Source organism: Rattus norvegicus, chromosome 18 (genome assembly GCF_021556685.1).
Source record: "Rattus norvegicus strain SHRSP/BbbUtx chromosome 18, alternate assembly SHRSP_T2T, whole genome shotgun sequence".
In the NCBI taxonomy this organism is placed as follows: domain Eukaryota; kingdom Metazoa; phylum Chordata; class Mammalia; order Rodentia; family Muridae; genus Rattus; species Rattus norvegicus.
The window spans coordinates 84,870,487-84,895,925 of record NC_141551.1 but is presented as its reverse complement, the minus strand read 5'-3'; the positions used below and the strand labels follow the sequence as shown (position 1 = coordinate 84,895,925).

Genomic DNA, 25,439 nt, shown 5'->3' with positions numbered 1-25,439 from the left:
AGTAGACTAATTCTCATTTAAATAATAGACTGTGAAAGAGTATTCCTATAATGAAGGTTATATCATCCTTGCTTTCTCTGTGAGTTTATTTGAGCCTTGCTCAGCTGATTTATTGAGCCTTGTTCTCTTGGTGTCCTCAAGTGCTCCTAACTCTTAAACTCTTTCCGCAGAGTTCCCTGAGCTCTGAAGTGAGGGATTTGATGGAGACATTCCATTTAGAGTTGTGTGTTCCAAGGATACTCTCACTCTCTGCATAATGTCCAGTATTCTGAGTCTTTGTATTTCTTCCCATCGTCTGCAGAAGCAAGCTTCTCTCATTATGATTGAATAAGGCATTGACCTACGAATATATAGAATATCATTAGGAATCATTTTATTGGTGCTGGGTTTTGGTTTTTTTTGTTTGTTTGTTTGTTTTTGTTTTAACTAGGGTGTTTGTTTTCACCCTAGGTTTCCAGGCTACCTAGTCCCTGGTTCTTGGTCACTTAAGCAGTGTCGAATATGCATTGCATATAGTGGAGTGAGCCTCAAGTCAAATGAGACATTGGTTGCCTACTTTCATAAGTTCTGTGCCATAGTTGTGCTATCCTTTCTTGAAGATAGGACAGAATGTAGGTCAAAGGGTTTGTGTTTACCTTTTTCTTTTGCTAGCCTGCAGAGTAGTACCTTTCTACAACAAAGACATTAGAACATAAGAATAAAAGTTCCATGTAGGCACCAACAAAACTTCTTCATTTTCACTGTGTTGTGTGGTCCTCAGAAATGGGGCTGAGCTGTCAGTTTGTGAAGAGTAACTCATTGTCTTGCCAATAGCTTGGGTTGTTTGGGGATTTCCATGGGAGTCCCTTGGCCAATAAGTCAATTGAATGCAATTCAATCCTGCTTCTTTTAGGGTACTCCTGAGTATGGGAACAAGTGAATATCTGATTCTTGGGTCTTCTTTTAGGGCTTTTTTCTTTCTGTTGGTTTTCCTGGTCCAATTTTGATGTGATGGTTTCATTTTATCTTATAATATTTTATACTGTGTTTTCTTAATGTCTCTAAGAGGCCTTTTAGAAGTCTCTTAGAAGTTCTTTTCTAAAAAGAGACATAAAGGGAGTGAATCTTGAGGGAAGGTTAGTTGGAGAGGACTGGGAAGGAGTAGAGGGAGATGAAATCATAATAGGTTATATTGTATGAAGAAAGAATCTATATTCAAAAGAAGAAAAATAAAATTAAGTTCCCTGAAGCCACTAATGTTTTGCTTTACTTATTCACTGGTGTATTCAATTTTTCCCCCTTAGGCACATAAATATATTTGAAATATAAATAGACCTTCATCAAAATATAGTAAAAAATGAACAACATAAGGAGTAATTATGTATAAATTTTTTATGGATTTTTTATAAGTGCTATAAATATTCATGTAGAAACTCTATGTGCAGCATTAGAATTTTTTATGCTTCTGTACTCTAAGACCCCTCCCTGCTCTCCTAATTGTAGGCTTGGATAGGTTTTTTTTTTAAGTTTTAGAAAATTTATTAGAAATTAGGAGTCTTATGAATAACCAAAAAATGATAAAGATAACTTGTTAGCCAATGCCTCAAAGCAACTATGTCAATATATTACAGTAAAACATTCTTTTTTTCTAACCCACCTCTCTCCCCTTCTTCTATAAGGGTGTTCCCTTCCACATCCGCCCCCATTTCCACCCCCCTCCAAGACATTCCCCTACACTGGGAGAGTCCAGCCTTGGCAAGACCAAGGGTTTCTCCTTCCATTGGTGCCCAACAAGGTCATCTTCTTCTACATATGCAGCTGGCTTTCTTTAAGGTGCATCAGTTTGTGGCTATCTCCAAGAAGAGCATTGCTTCCAAATTCTGTTCCAGTGGTCTAGCAGTAGCAGGGTACAATGCTCTTATCATTTTTCTCCCTTCTTTCCTTCCTTTTGTCCTTCCTCCTCTTCTTTCTTTTCCTGAGTTTTTAATTTTCCAATGAGTTATCTAGGTTTTAATTAAAGAATGTTTTAATTCTGCCAGGTAGTCAGAGTTCAGGGCAAGTGTTGGACAGTTAACATTCAAGAGGCCTCTAAACCTGTCACTAAGCTTTTATATAATTATTCTTTTGGCTGACTTTGGACAATCTACCTTCTGGATTCTGCTGTCTCCAATCACAGGAAATTCGACCTTAACCTGCAATTTGCTTCCTGCTCAACATGGGGTCTGATGTTGATACTTCATCTTATGTTTAAACGCTGAACTTCTTTATGAAACATCATTCCAGAATTGCCAGTGCCATTATGGACTCATTCTTACTTTATGTTCATTTGAAAAATCACAGACACCTGAGATGAAAATATTCACAAGAAAACATACTAGTCATACAGAAAATTTATATATGGAACATTTCCTATAGAACCTCATGTCATTTTGATCTATGATCAAACAACTATTAATATTTTAGTATTATATTTTACATTTTATTTCACTTTGGCTCACTTTTATTTGTGTGTGTGTGTGTGTGTGTGTGTGTGTGTGTGTGTGTGTGTGTGTATGCTTATTGTGTGGGTGCAAATCCTATGGTTCTCTTAGGGGATCAGAGGAAAGCTTGCTGGCATCAATTGTCTCTTTTTAAAGACTGAACTCAGGTTGTTGTCAGTTTGACAGCAGTTTCATTTACTAACTGACACATCTCTTGGATGTTAATATTATAGTTTTATAATCTCCGAAATGTTTAGATAACTTTGGTGTTATGGGATATATAAAAATGTCACTTACTGGTAATCTAGATTCATACAGAATATTCCATCATAAAGTTCATGAAAGCTTGTCAAGATACCATTGATTCTCTCATCCAAATGAATCCTTTTAACTCTTAACAATCAAGCAGGTTATGCATTTCATTCTCACATATATATGTATGTATATGTATATATACCTTTACAATTATCCCATAATAGAGCAGTATACCTCACATTAATTCACCATGACATTTCCACTTCTGATTCCAAACTTGTACCTGGAGGGAAATATTTCATTTCTGACTGTGACTCTAAACCAAGTGGATATTCTCTCACAGTATTTTATTGATGACCTGGTTAATTAAAAAATGTGAAGCCTATAAAGGCTATGATAGTCACTTAGTTAAGAATCTGTGATCCAACAAATAATAGTTACACATTTGCTTTGAACTCCTTATACTTAAATCCATGATCTTAGTGTTGGGTATGGAACTACAAAATTAAAGTTGCTGGTAGTAAATCACCGAGGGAAAACAATAAATTCTGAAATACATTTCAGTTTTGCTCAACCAACCAAGTAAGAATTTGATTAATATTAAAAGCAGAAGCTTCTACTGCCTGATGAATTGGTGTTTTTTGCCTTAATAAATGGTTCATGGGAGAAATCACAAGCAGGGAATGTGAAGTAATGAAAAGGATCAAGCATAAGAACATGTTAAGAAACAAAAGAAGACGAAGTGTTGAAACATTAAAATGTCAGTAGAGGAGAGCCACAAAAAATAAATGTCTGCAAAGGTGAAAAAAAGAATTTCAGAAGATTTACATACCAGGGATATCTATAATACTATGTCTTTCTGAGGATCACTCTAAACACAGAACTTGATTCTTCCGGACCTTCATCTCAATGGGAGCAAGACCTCTACTAATGTCCATAAACTAAAAACAAGCCTGCTGATTAATGGGAGTCCTAAGCTCTGGGTTCTGTCTCTACAACTTATTTTTCAAAAAGTCTAAGCTCACATGATGCCCGTATAGTCTGATTTAATATAACTAAAACCTAAACCAGTATAACGGAAGACAGGTTGAAGCAAGGGGAAGGTTTTTTTTTTTTCCATTATCACATCAATGCCTATCTATTTCAAAGCAGATGCTGAAAGGTGTAATTTGAAGTTTGCCCAGAGTGCAGTGATTGTTTCTAAAATCTGCTTTTGCTTGAGTAACTGCCCAGCATGAGCTCTACATGCACAAGATGATGATAACTTCCAGTTCTTACCCCAAACTTGCACCTGAAGAGAAATGCACATTTCATTTCTGGCTGTGACTCTAAACCATGTGAATATTGTCTCACACTATTCCATTGATGAACTGGTTAAAGAAAAAAAAAGTGCAGAAGAATTCCATATAGTTGGGAGATTTTTTTTTTAATTTTTAGATGGCCTCAAAATTTACCACCAGATAGCATTTTGGAATCATTTAGGTCATTTAGGATTTCCACCATATTTTTCACCATTAATATAAAGAGATAATAGCCTATAAGAAACAAAAAAGGAGCAAAGAGTAACATTTGCTTTGATCTTTCTAACTATGTGATTATGAAAATTAATATTTAGATATAATATACCTGTGGGTATTATTTATATGAGTATAGAAATTGAATTTGAAAAGCAAAATTAATGCATGTAAATATGTAGATATATACAGAGAAAAACAGTAAGACTGTTCTCATCCCAACCCTCGGGGTGTGCTCTGTTCTTAAATAAACCAAAAGCACAATGATCATCAAAAATATTCTTAAATTATTAAAGAAAAATAGCTTGAATATCAGGTATTCTTGAACCAGTATTTATTTGTTTGTTTGTTTATTATATTTAAAAAATATAAGTGGCTTAACTTACAGATAGACCTTGTATCTACTTTTGGTTGTCAGTTCTCTGAAAGGTATTAATTTTTAATTTATCGTGTAGATTTTTGTTGTTGAGGGCTTTTATTATTGTTATTGCTGCTGTTGTTGCTGCTGCTGCTGTTGTTGTTTCAAAGAGCAGGACTTTGCTCAATATTTTTGTCGGAGAATATTTCAAAGAAACAGAAGCCTCCAGTGGACAAGCGTTCCACCTTAGTTTCCAAGCATTACAAGCTAAGGCTTTTATAATTTGTAAAGCTTACTAAACAAAGTATGTTATTTGAATAAATTTGTCATACTTATTGTTTAGATCTTCAATCTAAGAAATAAATGCCACTGTCTATACCCAGGAATATCCCAGAACAGAATGATTGTCAGAATTAGGTCCATTTCTTCTATGTACTATTAATGTATGGAAAATACTTATTTTACCATGGCGATTGTATCCGTCATTATGTGTTTTGAGCATATTGGCAAATAGTTGTACTATAGTTTTGTAAATGTTTTAGACAAAAAAGAAATAATTATAGATTATCATTTATTTCCTTAATGACATGTTAACTTTTTTTATTTCAGTCCCTCATGGCTCTCTGAAATTAAGGAATATTGTTTTTTATTATAAGTACACAAAAAATTTCCAGCAGTTTTACATAATGTTGCTGTCTATAGGAAAAGATTTCTTAGAGACAGTACTGGTAGAAGTTTCTTCTTCTTACTCAAACGAAGAAAAAAATACTTTATTTTATAAAAATTCTATTATAAAAATGAATAATGGGATAAATAAATTATAATGAAAGCCAAAGAGATATATGCTTTAGTTGCTTTGGAGTATACTATAAGCTTCATTTTCCTCAATGCATGTTTTAAATGCTTTGTGATTTCCTAATTGAATCCAAAAGAGGATTTACTCAAGTGAATCCAATGTTCTACTCATACACAGGAAACTTTGTTTTCTTATACAGCACAGATTAGCACCAGGTCATATATTAGTCTACTACCTACTACAACTTTGGAATGTTTCTTCCTAAAAATACGAATTAAATTACACAATGTAGTCAAGTTATGTAAAATAGCTTCATGTGCTTGTGAACAGTAAACATCATGTCTTATTTAATGTTGTATTGTGACAGTGTTTTTCAGTAATTATATTAAACTTAGTTACATGCCAAAACATTTACATTTACAAATTTTCTTTCTTTTTTTTTACATTGCTTCTTTTTTTATAATTTTATTTTCTTGGATATTTTAAGTATTTAAATTTTAAATGATATCCCTTTTCTCCCCTCTCCCATATCCCCTTCCCCTTCCCCTACTTCTGTGAGGATGTTCCCACTCCCACATACCCACGCCAACCTCAATGCCCTGGCATTACCCTACACTGAGGAAGTGAACCTTCACAGAACCCAGGGCTTTCCCTCCTATTGATGCTGGACAATGCCATATGGGTCCCTCCATGTGTACTCATTGGTTGATGGTTTAGTCCCTGGGAGCTATGGTAGGGTCTATTTGGTTGATATTGTTGTTCTTCCTATTGTGTTGCAAATCCCTTCAGCTCCTACAGTATTTGTTGTAAGTCCTCCTTTGGAGTCCCTTTGTTCAGTTCAGTAGTTAGCTGCAACCATCCTCATCTATATCAGTAGGGCTCTGGCAGAGCCTCTCAGGAGATACCCATATCTGGCTCCTGTCAGCAAGCACTTCTTGGCATCAGCAATAGTGACTGGGTTTGGTGGCTGCATATGGGATGGATGCCCAGGTGGAGCAGTCTTTGGATGACCTTTTCTTCAGTGTCCTTTGCCTTACAGAAGCTTTGCAGTTTTATGAGGTTCCATTTGTCAATTCTTGATTTTCGAGCATAAGCCATTGATATTTTGTTCAGGAAAATTTCCCCTGTGCCTATGTGTTTGAGGCTTTTCCCCACTTTCTCTTCTATTAGTTTCAGTATATTTGATTTATGTGGAGGTCTTTGGTCCACTTGGACTTGAGCTTTGTACAAGGAGATAAGAATGGGTCAATTTACATTTTCTACATGCTGACCTCCAGTTCAACCAGCACCATTTGTTGAAAATGCTGTCTTTTTTTCTATTGGATAATTTTAGCTCCTTTGTCAAAGACCAAGTGACCATAGGTGTGTGGGTTCATTTCCGGGTCTTTAATTTTATTCCATTGATCTACCTGCCCATCTCTGCACCAATACCATACAGTTTTTATCATTATTGCTCTGTAATACAGCTTGAGATCCAGGATGGTGATTCCTCCAGAAGTTCTTTTATTGTCAAGAATATTTTCACTATCCTGGGTTTTTTGCTTTTCCTGATGAATTTGAAAATTGCTCTTCTAATTTTATGAAAAATTGAGTTGGAATTTTGATAAAGATTACATTGAATATGTAGATTATTCTTGGCAAGATGGCCATTTTTACTATATTAATCCTGCCAATCCATGAAATCATAAAATAGGAAAGATACATATTGGTGAACTAGTGACATTATCATTCTGCTATAAAGGTATGTACAAATAAATAATTAATAGCAAAAGTCTCCTCTGAAGACATTATATGATAAATCTTGAAAAAAATTATATAGTTACAGAAACTAAAAATTGCATAAGTAAGGTAGGTTTTATTTTTATCATGGCACTCAGAATTGAGCTGCAATGTACAACCCCAAGGAGAAAAATTTTACTTGAATTACAAACTTTGAAGGAAATGATGTTAGTGTGTTAGTTGGCTTTCTTTTACTTACAACCTGAAAGGAATCAGCAAAAAGAGAATATTTTGGATCACATACTTAGAGGTTCCAGTACAGGGTCATGTGTTTCATTTCTTTCTGTGCCCGTGGCAAGGCAGAACTTCTGAAGTAAACTGTGATGGGAAAAGTTTGCTTAACTTATGACAACCAGGAAATACAGAAAGTCCAGAAAAACCTGAGAACCAAATGTATCCTTGAGAGACATACCTCCAGTGCTGGAGTCCAGTGTTGGCTGTCCCATTGATGAGATCCAAGTCTTCACGATGCAGTCACTTCCTTCCAACCCTCTCTGAGGCACTGTAGACAAAGCCGTCTATACATAGGTGATAAGAGCGATCTTACAATTCAAATAGTACCAATGTGAATATCTTGATAATCAATATATAAGGCACTCCATTTTGAATACAGATGTCTTTTAAGCAATAAATGTTTTGATCAGTATGCCTGCATGAATTAATACCTTATAAACAGAACCGAAAATAATAACACTCCGTGTCAGACATGAAAAGTAAAAACCACACTTAGGAAAACAATAAACTTATACAAAAGAGAATGCCACAGTTTTTCTTCTGAGGAAATCCATGAGGCTTTGAAATGGAAGTTAAACTCTTTACAGACAAAGATGTGTTTACACTTTGAATTCACTAAATTTATTGAGAATATTTTTATCCTAATTTAAACAATATCTTGTTGAAGTCTCCATGGGAAAAAATTTTAAAAATTACAAAATGCCCCACTCTTATTAAAGTTCTAGATTATTTATTCAAGTCTCATCCCCTTGAAAGTCTTTTCCTTTATTATTAAGTTTACTGGTTTCCTAGAAAATAGTTTGAATGATTGCTAAATATATTGAGGATATTATAAAAACCACTTTCCTCGTCCTCTGGCTCTTATCCTCTCTCAAAAAATAAAATAATTAAAAATCACTTTCCTGGAAGGCATTGAGAAATTGATGCACAGGATTAAATGAAAACATTTTCTGCATTGGAGAATGTCATTGTCTCATGAATACATTAAGCAGAAAGCTACTTAGGAATTTTTTGTATTTGTAGAGGACTAAAACATTTTGAAAAAATTATCATATTCTAAAAAGAGGTTTTAGATGCTAGGAAATAGAAATATAAAATACGTAAATTTATGTTTCAAATATATAATAGAATATATTGAAGACATTAATATACTAAGTAATTACATGTAGTTGCTTTTTCTTTTGTAAGGATTCGTATTCAAAATTTATACTCAAGAAAAATTTATACTAAAAATTGTAACTCAGACACCTCATATAAATATTTAATGTAAAAATTATTTTTTGTCATTCGAGTGATATATATTCATATTTATTCATATACACATATAAGTATGCGTGTGTGTGTGTGTGTGTGTGTGTGTGTGTGTGTGTGAGTGTATGGGAACTAGGCATGAAGTTCAGATTATTTTACACAAGAAAGTTATAATTGTCATGTATGGTAGGCCATAAATATAATCCTAGCACTAAGAATGCAGATGCAGATAAATCTCTGCAAATTGGAGAATATTCAGAGTGAACCTGGTCTACATGGTGAGTTGCAGATGACATCATAGTGATGAGCCTGGATGACATCATAGTGAGACTTCCATTACTCCCCCTGGATGACATCATAGTGACACCTCCTTAAGTCCCCCTGAGGTAAATTTCCCCCTGTCTGTTAGGTTCTGCCTACTCACCAGTCTGTACCATTTAATGGTTCATTCTTATTTGTTATTCATATTCAATTTGTATGCTTCCTTTGCCATTACCAGGTGAGAGTCTACATGGAGCTATGGGTCTTTGTTATTCCTCATGTTTTTGGCTTGTTGATTCACATCATCTCACTGGAGAAGAACCTGACAAGCATTAGATATTTGGGAGAACTTTGTGGACTGAATAAATTACAAATTTGTATATCCACTAAAGGTCATATGTATGGAAAAAGTCTGTGTCTCCATTAATTTTTAATGTTCTCCAATTTGCTTCTTGTTATAATGCATTATTTAAGAAATAGAGAAAGTTAAATTTTTAAGTTATTATTTCAAAATATTAGCACAAGTGATTATCCACAACAAATTTTTAATTAATAAAATGTTTTACTGAATTTTGGACAAATGATACTTTTTAAAATTCTTCAAATCTTCTTACACAGATCATCTTTATGCTCTGTCTTGGGCAGCTAGCACCTGAACCCATGATTTTTTTTGAGTCACCTGACTGAAAAATTCAAGTTCTGGTACCTCCAGCTGCTTCTACACTGCTATAGCTACTCTGTGAATCCAGCAGAAGACAAGGAAATGGGCTGGGTATTTAAGAAAATGAGCTGTCTGTGAGAGTCATTCTGCAGTGAAGGAGTTAACTTATCTCATTTTTTGAAAGCTAATATTGTTACAAGCAGGAAAAGGGAAACTGCTTTTTCTCTCAAACTCAGCAGGAAAGGTAGTGAAACATTAACTGAAAAACAAAGTCAAATGTCATGAATTTAATCACAGTACACTCTCAACAAGTATTACTGGAGCTGGAGAGATGGCCCAGTAAGAAAGTGCTTGTTGTATAAGCATGAAGGTATGACTTCAGATCCTCAGCTCTCCTGTAAAAGACAGGTGAAGTAGCCTACCTGAAACCCCAATGCTGGAGGAAAGACAGGTTGGTCTGAGGAGTCACTGGTTATCCAGCTTAGCTCCAGAGTTAGTGAGAGCTCCTCTCTCAAATATCTGGTGATGGGCTGTAGGGGAGGTCCTGAAGTAAATATCTGGTCTCCCCATGTGTTTGCAGAGGCAAGTGCCCAACTGAACACTCATGAATACACATTGCCCTCACACTCCACACCTGCATGAAAACTGAACATGATTGCTATTTCATACAGGAGGAGTAACATGTAAATTATGTTTTCCTTTTTGTATGTTGATCATTCATTTGTAAGTATAATCATGTGTCAGGTATAGGTCAGTTAATATTACAGACAATCCATACACAAATGCTATAGATTACAGAATATGAGCCCAGAAAACAAACCTTGAACCCAGGAAAACACAGTAGTGTGTGAGAACTTTGATAACTCCAGTGGGGTTAATAGTCTTTGAAAAACTGCTGGGATTGAACAGGTTAATTCTACTTCCCCTTCTTTGAGTGCAAGTTCATAGAATATGCAATTCTATGTGAAGTTTTAGACAGGGTTTAACCACTAGAGAGCAGGTGTTCATCTAAACTCTCCTTAGTTAGAGTCCTGACTTTTCCCACCTTCAGAGGCACCAGTGAAAAGCTAGTTTTTGTTAACTGACTTTTAATAGATAACCTAAAGCTGCCAGGATATTTTGTTTCAACTTAGTAGTATTAGACGTAAGTACCAGAAGCTTCATGGTGTCTGTTTCCTTACTATGTCCAGCCTAATTAATGGTTGAGCCTAACACTTTTTAGTGCACTTATCAATGTCTGCCATCTGTTCCGCTGAAAATACTAGTAGTATTATTTCCTCTGTGACTATATGTTACTTAATTTTCTTCTTAGAAAAGGAGCCACAAAAGAAAGAAAAGTAAAATGTGTAAACTGACATTTCTGTAAACTTGAACACATGGTATTTCATAACTTAGGGGGATGTTGGTCTGGAAACCAGGAAAGGGAATAACATTTGAAATGTAAATAAGAAATACCCAATTTAATAAAGATGAAAAAAAAAACAATCGTAAGGGACTTGGGAAGTAGCTCATTGGGTAAGAATGCTTGCTCAGCAAGAATAAGAACCTGGGTTCGAATCCCCAGAACTCATGGACAAAGTCAAACATGGCTGAGCCTACTGGTAACTCCAGTATTGTGGGCAAAACAGATGAATTTCAAGTGCTCACTAACCATTTAGGATAGAGAGATGGTGGGGTTTACTTTCAGTGGAACAGTTGTCTCAAAGTAATAATGGGGAGAGTGGCAGAGGAAGACAGCCATTGTCTTATTCTGGCTTTCTTATGCACATTCATACACACGCACGCACGCACACACACATACACACACACACACACACACACACTCAGGGAGAGAGAGACACAGAGAGAGAGACAGAGAGACAGAGAGAGACAGAGAGTGACAGACAGAGAGAGAGAGACAGAGAGAGAGACAGAGAGAGACAGAGAGAGAGAGACAGAGAGGCATACAGACAGACAAACACAGGGACAGAGATAGAAAGAGACAGAGAGAAAGGGAGGGAGGGAGAGAAGAAGGGAGGGAGGGAGAGAAACAGTACATAAAACTCTTCAAGCAAATTAAGACAACCTGATGAAATGGCATAAACTCTACACACAGACCTAAAAGCAAATATTGGTATACATGGTATCAGGTAGCCAGAGTGTTTCTAGTAATGAAGAAGGATCTCCAACATGGATCTTCCTCTCATGCCTGAACCTCCTAATGAAGCAGTCACTGTGCTGATTATGATGGAAGTCTCTTTCCTACTCTTGGTACTCTATTTCTAAATATAGCTTGCACAGCACAGCAGGGTCTAGGCAACCTGGAGGATGGAGGTGAATATATGGATCTTCACATGTCATCTTTTACTAGGATTTTATTCAAGTGACGATTTTGATTTCTGTGTATCAATAGCTCAAACACTCTCAGGAGTGTAACTGTTCAGGTGTGTACATGAATCATAGTGTTTGCATCTGAGACCATTATGAGTAATCCTATCACAAATGATGTTGTAAAGCAACATATATTATTCTCTTGGGTACATCACACAGAGCAGAATTGCTAAGGCCTATGCAGATTTGTGGAGACATCACAAGATTTCCCTTAGCTGTGCATCTTCCGGACTCACTACACAGATTCTCTCCAGAGGAAAGAGAAGCCCACGACCCCCACCCCAAACTGTTCTCTTTCTTCTTTTGTTTTGTTAGGAATAAGCTGTCTCCTTGTGTTTCTACTTTAGATTACTTGGATTTTTAAGGATTTAGCACATTCATAAACTTACTAGGCACATGTAAAGTCCCCTTTTCATAAGTGTCAATTAAAGTATCATGCCCTTTGTAGAATTAGATAGTTTTTTGAAATTCTTGGAGTTCCTTACTTATTCGAGAAATGTGAGTTTTGGCCTAATGTCTACGAAGAAGACCTTATCAATTCCTTTATGTTTATTTCTTAGAATATTCACTCCTGACATAACAATAAATCTTCAGTTACTTAAATTCCTCCTTTTCTCTTCTTCTTATATTTTAGTGCTCTTTTTCTTTCTGTGAGGTCATTGACATAGTAATTAGTATTTGTTTTTACTAAAGTTTCATTTACCAAATCTTGACTATTTGTGTCATGTATTCATTTGATTTCTATGACTGAAACTGTGTAACATCATTGTGAAAAAACAAGTAACTTATGTTTAAAAGAAGTGATGGGGAAAATCTTGAAAATTGGCTCCGTGGTTAAGAATATAACTTCTGTTCCGGGGTACTTGAATTTGACTCCCAGCATTAATATTGTGCAGCCCATGTGCCTGTAACTCCAGCTCTAGGGATTTGAACACACTCTTTTGGACAGCATGAACACCTTCATGCATGCGATTATGCAGATAAATATTTATATGTGTATAAAAGTAAGTATTTTTTAAAAGAGCAGAATTGGTATTCAGCTATCATTGGAACAGTTGTTTAAACAGAGGTGGTATGTTTTACATTTTAAAAATAGAATCTGTAGGGATATTTTAGCAATATCTGATTTTTAAAAATGCTTTTTGTCAGTTTTTTATTTTAAATGTGAAGGCTACACATATAAGTGCTCAAAAATTCAGAAATTTTCATACACTCTGCTGCAGTAACTTCTGATTATGTACAGTGTCTCTGTCTCTGACTTTACAGTTTACCTCGATGTCCACGTTGGGAATGCAGTTGCTTTTTTGTTATCATTTAAGTTTTACCATATTTTGTAATTACTCAGAATTTCTTTGTCTTTTTGGTGGGTGCAGCGAACTTTATTGTAGGTATTTGAGAGAGTAGGAAGGGATCCCTCAGCTGTTCCTGTGATTATGGGGATCTGGGATAGAAACTGTGAGGGAGATGCTCAGTGTCTGGGGCCTGAGTTGGGACAGGAACTCCTCAGCAACTGAGGGCCTCTGTCTTGCTCTCAGTATCCTTGCTGGAGTGGGTGGCCCAGGGCTTCTTACTCTTTAGAGGCCATGTAGGCCATGAGGTCCACCACCCTGTTGTCTCCTGAGACTTCAACATCAACTCCCATTCTTCTACCTTTGATGCTTGGGCTGGCATTGCCCTCAATGATAACTTTTTAAAGCTCATTTCCTGGTATTACAATAAATATGACTACTCCGAGTTTCTAATGACATCACATAGGAACTGAAAACAAGATCCTTTCATAAGCCACTCCCACAAATGCAAAATCTTTCTCTTACTCTGGTTTCCCTGTTCACTCTTTGGGTATCTTGTAGCTCTTGGAGTAGTTGGGAAATTTTCAGTTTTCAGGCAAGATACGAACCATCTAGTTTAGAATCAAAAATGATTCTATCAATTTATAGTTATTAGAATCTCAATCTGAGAAACAGAAAATCCAAGCCACCTTTCTGTGATGCAAAGGATTTTATCGAGTGGCATCTGTTTTCAGGTGGGTGGATGGATGATGGATACATAGAAGAGTGAATTTCTGGCATTCAAGCATGCATAACAGCGATTAGGTATAAGTCAGCAGCAAGACTTACATTCATATTAAACATAATGAATGTAAATGCACTAGGTGATTAAGCTTATTTATAATAATGGTTACATTTCACACGCAGCAAACAACCTTCTGTGGTAGGACAAATATTTTCAACTAGCAGTTGGAAGTTACAGATTAATTTTGCCATACCTATGTCAGGGTCAGCTTTACATATTTGTTATTTTATGTCCATCAAATACACAGTTTTGAATAAATCTCATATGTCATTGTATCATTGATGTGTGTATTAGTAAGTGTGTGAGTGTGTGTGTGTGTGTGTGTGTGTGTGTCTGTGTGTGTATGTATGCGTCTGTGTATATGTGCAGGGTGAAGGAAACTTACTTTCAGGAGAAAACACAAAAGTACTCAGGTATACATACACACACACACACATATATATGTATATATACATATATTCTAGAGAAATTTTCTTAATTCCTTTATTGCAATAAACTGTCAACTTTGACAATCGCTGTAATTAGAAATTCCTCCAAGTACTGAAACCCTATTTTTGACATGCAAGTTTCATTAGGTCAATGGCTTGTGATGAAATAGGTCTATTAAATCTAATGTTGAGTATGTTAAACTTGCCAATGAGTCCTTGCTAAATAATATAATTATAGCTATGAAGTAAAGCCAATGAATCTACCATCTACTTTTTCCTGGTGAGTCTTAACTGGAAAAAGAAGGCTTCATATAAAAAAATCACCTTGAAATGATGAAAATGCTAAAAGAAAAAAGTGTCATGTAGTAAAAGAAGTTTTCATCAAAAGAAAAGGGCATGTGATTATGGCAAGCTGGAAAGGGCCAGCTGGAGATCCGTGGGACTTCTAGAGTTCTGGCAGCAACAGGCCATTTTCTATAAGGAGACCCAGAGGTCATCTTTTAGCCTGGTTGCTAAGGCAACCTGCTTGTTTAGAATGGATTTCTGAAAGAGGAGGTGAAATTCTCAGTTCTTATTCCAAAATAGAAGGCACAGCATTCCCTAAACTAAGGTGGAAACTAAAGTAATGTTAACTGCCAAGGAACACACTTGACAAGGAGGCTGTCTCCAAGCAATGAATTTTGTCATTACAGAGCCTAAACCAAATATCTATGCCATTGAAATGCAAGAAGCATCTAAAGAGAATAGAACAATTTCCCACTTTCTAAACCAGACTAACAAAGGTCATTAGTTGATGTTCATTCTCATAGGGTGCAAAAACATTAAGATACTAAAGTGACTCATTCATTCATGCGATTCTCTTTCATTTTCTCAAAAATTTTAGGCTTTTCATTTAAATAGAACATCTAAATATTCAAAATAGAACATTTTCTTTACAGATAGTTTTTTCCCTCTTAGCAATGATTTTCTAATTTCAACCAATCATTTTTCCTGATCATATCTGGAAATTCTCCAGCATACTCATTTTAGGCATTAGTTCTAGTTCTACAGTACACTATTGTGCTACACTAACAAAAGCTGGTTTGATGAAAAGGTCAAAGGAAGATGTTTCTTTCCCATTTGCTTCCTACTCCTGTGTGGAGGAGGGATTTAGTTTCTGACTCATACTTAATTTTGTTTCACATTAATAACACAGGAGACATGTGAAATTCTCCATACTATGGTCTTAGTTATTATATTCTCTTATTTAAATTCAAAGCATTTTGAAAATTATGACTAAAGAGAAAAAATCAATACTTATTATTTTCAAATTTAAATTTTCAATTAGAAATTATATTAAAAATAATGAATCTGTAGCCATGATTTATATTATTTATATTTTCACCATAAAATATATTTTAATGACATTGCTGTCAGATTTTCCTTAGATGTTTAAATATCAACACACAAGAAAAACAGAAATTAAAGAATTTTGTAGAAAATAATTGACTAGTACACTTCAAATCTTTCAAGGTTATAAAAAACAAAACCAACCAACCAACCAAACACACAAACAAACAACAAAACTCAAATGTCCAAGAAACTATCACAGATTGGAATTTTAAATTGTTCACTTGGTCCCCGAAATAGAACATGATAAGGAAAATAGAGTTAAATTCTGAATTAAATTTGGTTTTGCTTAACATATTTATCAGTAATTTTGTATTTTGCCAATATGAGTATCTTCATTTAAAAGTCTCCTTAGGGTTTTGATATTAAAAACTGGTTTAAATATATTGAAACTTTATACACAAATTTTTTTCATTAATTAACTTATTTATTCACTTTAAATCTCCATCACTGACCCCCACAGGCCTGGTCTCTCCCTCACACAGTCCCCTCCTCTGTTCCCCTTCCCCTTTTCAACTTAGAGGGTAGAATTCCCCTTGGATATATCCCCACTCTGGCACATGAAATCTCTGCAGGGTGATCTCACCTCTCTCAGTGAGGCCAGATCAGGCAGAACAGTTAAGGGAATGTATTCCACAGACAGGCAACAGCTTTACTGACAAACTTTGCTCCAGCTGTTGAGTGACCAAGCAGCACATCTGCTACATATGTGCAGAGGTCTAGGTTCAGTCTCTGATGTTCTTTGCTTGGTGGTTCAGTCTCTGAGAGCTCCCAAGAATCCAAGATAGTTGACTCTGTAGGTCTTCCTGTGGACTTTCTTTCATCTCTGGAGTTCTTGATCCTTTCTCCAACTCTTCCATAAGACTCCCCAAGCTCTAAGTCCAAGTGGAACAAGGACCTCCACATCAAACCAGACACACTCAAACTAATAGAAGAAAAACTAGGGAAGCATCTGGAACACATGGGCACTGGAAAAAATTTCCTGAACAAAACACCAATGGCTTGTGCTCTAAGATCAAGAATCGACAAATGGGATCTCATAAAACTGCAAAGCTTCTGGAAGGCAAAGGACACTGTGGTTAGGACAAAACGGCAACCAACAGATTGGGGAAAGATCTTTACCAATCCTACAACAGATAGAGGCCCTATATCCAAAATATACAAAGAACTCAAGAAGTTAGACCACAGGGAGACAAATAACCCTATTAAAAAATGGGGCTCAGAGCTAAACAAAGAATTCACAGCTGAGGAATGCCGAATGGCTGAGAAACACCTAAAGAAATGTTCAACATCTTTAGTCATAAGGGAAATGCAAATCAAAACAACCCTGAGATTTCACCTCACACCAGTGAGAATGGCTAAGATCAAAAACTCAGGTGACAGCAGATGCTGGAGAGGATGTGGAGAAAGAGGAACACTCCTCCATTGTTGGTGGGGTTGCAGACTGATACAACCACTCTGGAAATCAGTCTGGAGGTTCCTCAGGAAATTGGACATTGATCTGCCTGAGGATCCAGCTATACCTCTCTTGGGCATATACCCAAAAGATGCCCCAACATATAAAAAAGACACGTGCTCCACTATGTTCATCGCAGCCTTATTTATAATAGCCAGAAGCTGGAAAGAACCCAGATGCCCTTCAACAGAGGAATGGATACAGAAAATGTGGTACATCTACACAATGGAATATTACTCAGCTATCAAAAACAATGACTTTATGAAATTCGTAGGCAAATGGTTGGAACTGGAAAATATCATCCTGAGTGAGCTAACCCAATCACAGAAAGACATACATGGTATGCACTCATTGATAAGTGGCTATTAGCCCAAATGCTTGAATTACCCTAGATGCCTAGAACAAATGAAACTCAAGACGGATGATCAAAATGTGAATGCTTCACTCCTTCTTTAAAAGGGGAACAAGAATACCCTTGGCAGGGAATAGAGAGGCAAAGATTAAAACAGAGACTGAAGGAACACCTTCAGAGCCTGCCCCACATGTGGCCCATACATATACAGCCACCCAATTAGACAAGATGGATGAAGCAAAGAAGTGCAGGCCGACAGGAGCCGGATGTAGATTGCTCCTGAGAGACACAGCCAGAATACAGCAAATACAGAGGCGAATGCCAGCAGCAAACCACTGAACTGAGAATAGGACCCCCGTTGAAGGAATCAGAGAAAGAACTGGAAGAGCTTGAAGGGGCTCGAGACCCCATATGTACAACAATACCAAGCAACCAGAGCTTCCAGGGACTAAGCCACTACCTAAAGACTATACATGGACTGACCTTGGACTCTGACTTCATAGGTAGCAATGAATATCCTAGTAAGAGCACCAGTGGAAGGGGAAGCCCTGGGTCCTGCTAAGACTGAACCCCCAGTGAACTAGACTGTTGGGGGGGCGGCAATAGGGGGAGGGTGGGGAGGGGAGGGGGGAGGGGGATGTTTGCCCGGAATCGGGAAAGGGAATAACACTCGAAATACATATAAGAAATACTCAAGTTAATTAAAAAAAAAAAAAAAAGACTCCCCGAGCTCTGAGCCCTGTCCAATGTTTGGCTGTGAGTTGCTGCATCTGTTTCAGTCACCTGCTGGGTTGAGGACAGATCTCAGAGGACAGATATGTTAGGCCCCTGTGTGGAAGCATAACAAAGTATCATAAGTAGTGTCTTGGATTAGTTCTTGCCTGTGAGATTGGTCTCAAATTGGGTCAGTCATTGGTTGGCCACTCCTATAGTTGTTGCTCCATCTTTGACCTTGTGTTTCTTGTAGATAGGACAAATTTGAGGTTGGAAGTTTTTTTTTTTTTTCTGTCCTTATCCCTCCACTGGGTGTCCTGCTTGGCTACAGAAGATGGCCACTTCAGGTTCTATATCCCCACTGCTAGGAGTCTCAGCTAAAGTTACTCCCATAGACTCCTGGGAACCTCCCCCATCCCAGGTCTCTGGCATGTCCTAGAGATGCACCCCCAACCCCTCTCCCCTACCAGCTAATGATTTCCATTCATTCCCCTTGCCATCTGAACCCCTCTCCTACCTCTCCAAACACTTGATTTTGAAATGCCCAATCCACTATCCCACTCAACTTCCTCTCTCCAACTGCCTCCTAAAACCATTTATTACTCTTTCTAAGAAAGTCAAAAATATTCCCTTGGTCCTTCATTCTTCTTTAGTGTCTTTGGGTCTGTGGAGTGTAGTGTGGGTATCTAGCTTTTTTTTTTTACTAATATCCACTTATAAGTAAGTACATACCATGCACGTCCTTTTGGGTCTGAGTTATCTCACTCAGGATGATATTTTCGAGCTCTATCCATTTGCCTACAATATTCATTATGCCCTTGTTTTTCATAGTGGAGTAGTATTCCATTGTGTAAATTAACCACATATTCTGTATCCATTCTTTGGTTGAGGGTCATCTGGGAATTTCTGGCTATTACAAAAAGCTTCTATGAACATAGTATAGCATTATGATATGGAGCAGCATCTTTTGGGCACATAACCTAGAGCTGGGTCTTTGGGAAGAACTATTCCTAATTTTCTGAGAAATTTCCAGATTGATTTCCAGAGTGATTGCATAAGTATGCTATCCCACCAGCAGTAGAGAAATGTTCCCCTTGTTCTACATCCTTGTTATCACTTGTTCTGCAATAATAATGAATGCTTAAACAACAACACTTAAAGACTTTCTAGCTCATATTAAACTCACTTCTTTTTTATTATTATTCTTTAATCTTACAGTCCAGACTTGATCCCCCTCCCGGTCCATCCTCTGACTGTTCCATATCCCATACCTCCTTCCCCAGTCTCCAAGAGGATGTCCCCATGCCCCAACCCAATACCACCAGAACTTCCCACTCACTGGGGCTTCAAGTCTCTTGGGGGTTAGGTATGTCTTCTCTGACTGAGTCCAGACCCAGCAGTCCTCTGCTGTATATGTATTGGGACCTCATATCAACTGGTGTATACTGTTTTGTTGGTGGCTCAGTGTCTGAGAAATCTTGGAGTATCCAGGTTGGTTGAGACTGCTGGCCTTCCTTTAGAGTCACCCTCCTCCTCAGCTTCTTCCATTTTTTCCCTAATTCAACCTTAAATTAAACTCACTATAGTAATACAAATTAAACATGGCAATGCCTTCATAGATTTGGTTTTCTATGAATAATTTAAGGTCTCATTTGATATTATGATAATTATGAAGCTGTAGTCAATAAAGTGACCAATAGAGACAAAACCATTTTTCAGTACTAAAGAACAAAAATAGTTTTACCAAAGATTTGCGTCTCAATTTCTTTCAAGCAAAGAGTCTCAATGCATTCATACCATGTAGGAAAATTATTTCTAATCCACATATATCCCACATTATAAGCACATTGTATTTGTATTAGTGCTTATAACCATTAAATTCCTGCCCAGATTCATAGGGATGATTTTTCACTCACACATTATTGTTGTTACACTATGGTCATAAACACTATCCTATCAATGCTACAAATAAAATACCATCTGTCTATCATCTATATACCTATCATCTCTATATCTATCTTCTATAATCTCTCTATAATTATGTTATTTGTCATTTATCTTTCATATATTTGTTTATCATCTATCTACCTATCATTTATTATCTACTATCCAAGCTACATATCTATAATCTATCTATCATCTATCTATCATCTACTTATATACTTTTTATGACATCTATATTAATAAGCCTAAGCTACCCTAATAAAGTATCAAATATAATGTAGCTTTAATCACAGAAATCTATATTATTCTTTTTCTTTAAAATGCACATTTGAGACCAGGGGTACCCACATGGTTTGGGTCTAATGAGGATTTCTTCATGGCTTGTTGACTTTTTTTCTCATTATGTGCTCATATCTCTCTCCTTTTTGATAAGCAGAGGTGGGAGAGAGAAGCATGACTGTCATGACTATCCTCACGAAACCCTAATTCTACCATCAAAACTTACCTCCACAAACCCATATAGTACTATTATATCTCCAAATAACAGGTTTTCTGCAGGACATCTCTTATAATCTAAATGGGCAAGTTCTATAGTAGATGGATAGGAATCTATTGATGCAAAATTTAAAATAGAAGATAAGCTAAATAAATCATTTGAGACAAGACATTTAATTATAAAATACTCACATAAAAGTTATTTATGTTCTCAGACATTATGACACAAGGTTCCAAATTTTAATACAACAGTTTGATTGAAGCCTAAATTAAATGATTTTAGCACAAAATTACTTCATGTTATTTGGTGCAGAGAAGATTTTAAGAACAGAACAAATTTTCATTTCTATTTGTTCTTAATATACATTGCTAAATGTAAGCACACACAGCTTTGTGGTTCAACAATATTTGAATTGTCATGAAATATTAATAGAAACTATATTTGTATTCAAGGGAATATTTGAACATGTATTGATTGGTCATATATTAATTTATGTATATCAAAATCACGGGAGACCTTTAAAATTTTATTTGTAAAAGCCAGTTTTTAATAACAAAATATAGGTAAATATGCTTATCTTCAGAAGTGTGGTTAATCACGGCTATGCTAAGAGAATTTTGTCTGTTTTGTATGTTGTTGTCCTGTGTTAGTCAATGACTCCTCTGTATGCACTGTGGTAGTAAGTTCATTTACTTAGTTTCTTTATACTATTAAACCTAAGCTTAAATCATTAATTTTTCTTGACTAATTTAAGGACACACGCCTAAAGAGCTTGATAGATTGTCTAAAATGTGAATGTTTAACAAACAGTAAGGTGAAATTTCAAGTACATTTTGTTAAATCCTAAATTCCACATATGGGAAATCATTATTATTTTTTTCTATTGTACTGTTTGAAATGTTTAAATTGTAAGCTAATATGGACATGATTTTTGTATCTTATTATTTTGCTTGGATATATGTTAGAATTGGGATTCCTAGAATAAAAATAAAGTGACATTATATACAGCCTTGTCATGTGTAGCAAATTATACTTACTCCATAAGATAAAGTGACAGAGGATAGAACCTTGTGAAGAATTTTCTGTACACTAAAACTTTGTCCCATCTTTTCAAATTCCCCCTCAATTTTATGCTTTATCCTTCTTTATTAGCTGACCACTAAATAATCTGTGCAGGTTGTGTGATGAGTAGATAAAAGAGCTGTGATATCAATACAAAAGATTCAACAATTTCCCCCATCTATCAGTTCTTATATGTTAGCATTTACCATATAATTTTGTATGATTTATGGAAGGACTCCTGAGGTTCTATACCTTCCTGAGGGACCACTGTCCCTGTATGGTTTTCTGAGGTAGAGGGTGCCATCTTTTCACTTCCACAGGCATTGGTAACTTTCCTTTGTTCCAATAAACTGCCTCCCACCTATGCTGAGGAAAAAGACTAAGTTTAATGAATCTTGCATAAAAAAGACTTGTAAATAGAAAAATTGGAAAGAACACTTTCAGCAGGAGAATGACAGAGATGAGAAATGGATGGGGTATAATGACTAAAATTCATTATTAAAGCCAAAGAAATCTTGTGCTGATTCCATAATGTAATATTAACAGGAGTTCATTTGGAAGTTGGGATTGGTGAAAGTCCAACAAATAAAAAAGAACTAGAATGCCATGTGCTAAATACAATGTGCCAAACACTGGTAATTTTAAAGAAATTGAGCAGTTCCTTGTTTGCAGTTGTATGGCTGCTAACCCTTTGGTAAGAAAGATATATCTAATTGCAGAGAGGGGCAGATATGTTATTGTGTGCTTGGAGCTCAACCTCATTCTTGATGTATTTTTCAAGACTACAGCAGAAGATCTAAGAAAGTCAACAGGAGCACTGGGAGTGTCTTCACATTGTTACTTTACTTATTTTGCTTTTAGTGGGAAAAGTCTTTTGTGATAGCTCTGAGAGTGCTTTTTAACATGGAAAATGCTGTCTTTCAGTAAGAAACAATGCTCATGGGAATAATTTGAAAGAATTACACTCTGTCTTCTACTAGCAGGAAAAGGATTATGACAATTCTGTAGTTTGAATAAAGACACAGAATAAAAACACAGTGACTAACATTTCTGAAATTGCCTTTTTTTTTTTAAAATCTCTCCTCACGCTGGTAGTGAAAAATATTCCAGGAATAAAATATGCTAAATTTATAAATTCAAAAGCTGTAGCCATTTTGAAATACCAAACAAGTTCAATTACTGGAAAAGTAAAAATGTATTTTATTTATTTGTTTTTCAACATATCTACAGAGAATGTGTGATATTATACAGCCAAAACAAGAAGCCAACCTCACAGTTTGGCATTGATTATTTCCATTATAAAAAGAGCATGGTCCAAAACCAATAAACTCAGTTTACATAATTAATGGTCATTTTAAAAGCTAATTCAAAAGATTCAGAAATTCATGTATTCAAGCCTTGACCAGTCTCTTAAATTTATTATAATATGAAAATAGTAGTACCTGTTCACAGCAGTAGTTATTAAAATTAATGTGTAAATAAAAATTCAAAATATATTGTATTTTACATAATAAATATTTAATATATCCTAGTTATTGTAAGACAAGGGAATCAATGATTCCAAAATAAAGCTATATTTTTGCAGTTTTCTAAGTTATGTTATGACTATTTGTTTAAAATCCTCAATTTGAGTCAGACAATTAGAAATATTATTATTTTATTAGAATGTACAAAACTAATAGAATGTATCTATTTCACTTACCTGAACCAAATGCTCAAAGCAGTGTGAAATGAAATGAAAATTTGCCATCATGTGTACGGTATTGACACCCAAGTGATTATTTACATTAAAAATTATTAATTACAATTAATAGACACAGATTGATACATTGAATTTTACATGGAGCATTATGTTATGAAATTGTGCTGCAATTCTATTAGTCACAAACTTCCCTTTAATGAAATCATTCTATGAAGTAAAGCGAATTTTAGAATCTCATCCCCAATGGAATAGTTTAATAGATAAAACACCAAATGCCAGTAAACTCATAGGAAATGATGGATAATCAGATTCCTTTATTTGCTTTCAGATATTCAGACGATGCTGGTTAGTTTTTAAGAAGGCTTCTAGCAAGGGACCCAGAAGGCTAGAAAAGTTTCCAGATGAAAAGGCAGCTTATTTCAGAAACTTTCACAAGGTAAGTCACATACACAGAGGTCCCTGGGGAACAACTGGGCACTTGACAACTTGTGAAGACATTTTTTTGATGGATGGAATCTACAGAGGGAAAAATTCATGGCTAAGATAAAATGTTTCTGTTCTGATAAAATGCAAAAGTTATTTTTCTTCCTTATCTTAATCATCTGCTGTAAATCCCAGCTATACTTCTGCAAAATGAAATAAGGCTCATTTTTATGGCGACTTTGTAAAATGAGATGAGTTATAACTCGGTCCTTTCTAAGGTGCTGAGTGGGCACTTTCCCTCTTTTCAGGTTAATTGTGCATTTGCTACTATGATTTAAACTATGGACAGTATTTAGGAAATAGCATTTATCAGACAAGCTTTAGCAGTGTCAATGACACTGTTAATATAAATACTATTAGCCATTTATTTGGCATATTAGGAAAAAATGATCATCAAATATGCTGACAGATATGAATGGACACATGGCCTTTTTGGAGTGGGTGTGGCTTTCTTGGCCTAAATGTGTCACTGAGGTTAAGCTTTGAGGTTTCAGAAACTCATGCCAGATCCTCCCTCCCTTCGTCCCTCTGTCCCAACGTGTTCTCTCTCTCTCTCTCTCTCTCTCTCTCTCTCTCTCTCTCTCTCTCTCTCTCTCTCTCTCCCTCCCTCCCTCCCTACCTCCCTCCCTCTCTCTTCCTGCATCCTGCTGCTCTAGATGTAGAACTCTTGTACCTTTCTCTAGTATCATGTTTGCCTGTGCTACTAAAATGGTGAAGAAAGAGCTAAACCTCTGAACTATAAACTAGACTCAAATGTTTCTCTTTTTAAGAGTTGCCAGGATAATGCTGTCTCTTCACAGAATAGAAATCCTAAAACAGTCTTGCAGGCATGGCCATGTTGCAAGAGATATGTCATTGTAGTCAGGCTTTGAGAGTTTAAAGACATGCCATTTCCAGTCTATTTTCTCTGCTTTTTGTTTAGAATTCCAGATCTAACTTTTTGACATCCATCTCTATCTACCATGTCTCTGTTCTATCATCATGGGCCCTAATCACTCTGGTTTCATAAGCCCAAATAAACTCTTTCTTCTATAAGAGTTGTGGTGTGCTATCAAGCCAATAGAAGAGTGAATAGGGCAACCTGCCTGTTCAGCAGTGCTACACACTAACTGGAACTCTACCTAGTTCAACATTTTTCTCCTAAACAAGCAAAATTCTTAATGAGACATTATATTATGCTTGGTCTTAGCTGTGTTTTATATAAAAAGATGCATCTTCTCTAGGATTTCAACTGCTTATATAGACTGGTAATTTGGATACAAATACAAACTAGATGTCTGCTCTATGACAGACAGTCTATTCGTGGCTACCATGTAAGGTTGCATAAGACAAACCCATTGTACTCCCAAAACCTTGAATCTTACTGTAGACAAAATTCATATGCTCATAACACAGCCAGAAG

At 35.9% G+C, this 25,439-nt stretch overlaps 1 protein-coding gene across 2 annotated transcripts in view; it reads left to right on the top strand.

Moving 5' to 3' along the window:
• The window catches only part of Dok6 (docking protein 6), a 452,112-nt gene that overhangs the window by 116,703 nt on the left and 309,970 nt on the right, over nt 1-25,439 (top strand). For both annotated transcript variants that reach the window (NM_001191943.1, XM_087593279.1), the window contains exon 2: nt 23,883-23,990. In NM_001191943.1, the coding sequence (NP_001178872.1) occupies nt 23,883-23,990 (108 nt within the window). The remainder of the gene's footprint in view (nt 1-23,882; nt 23,991-25,439) is intronic.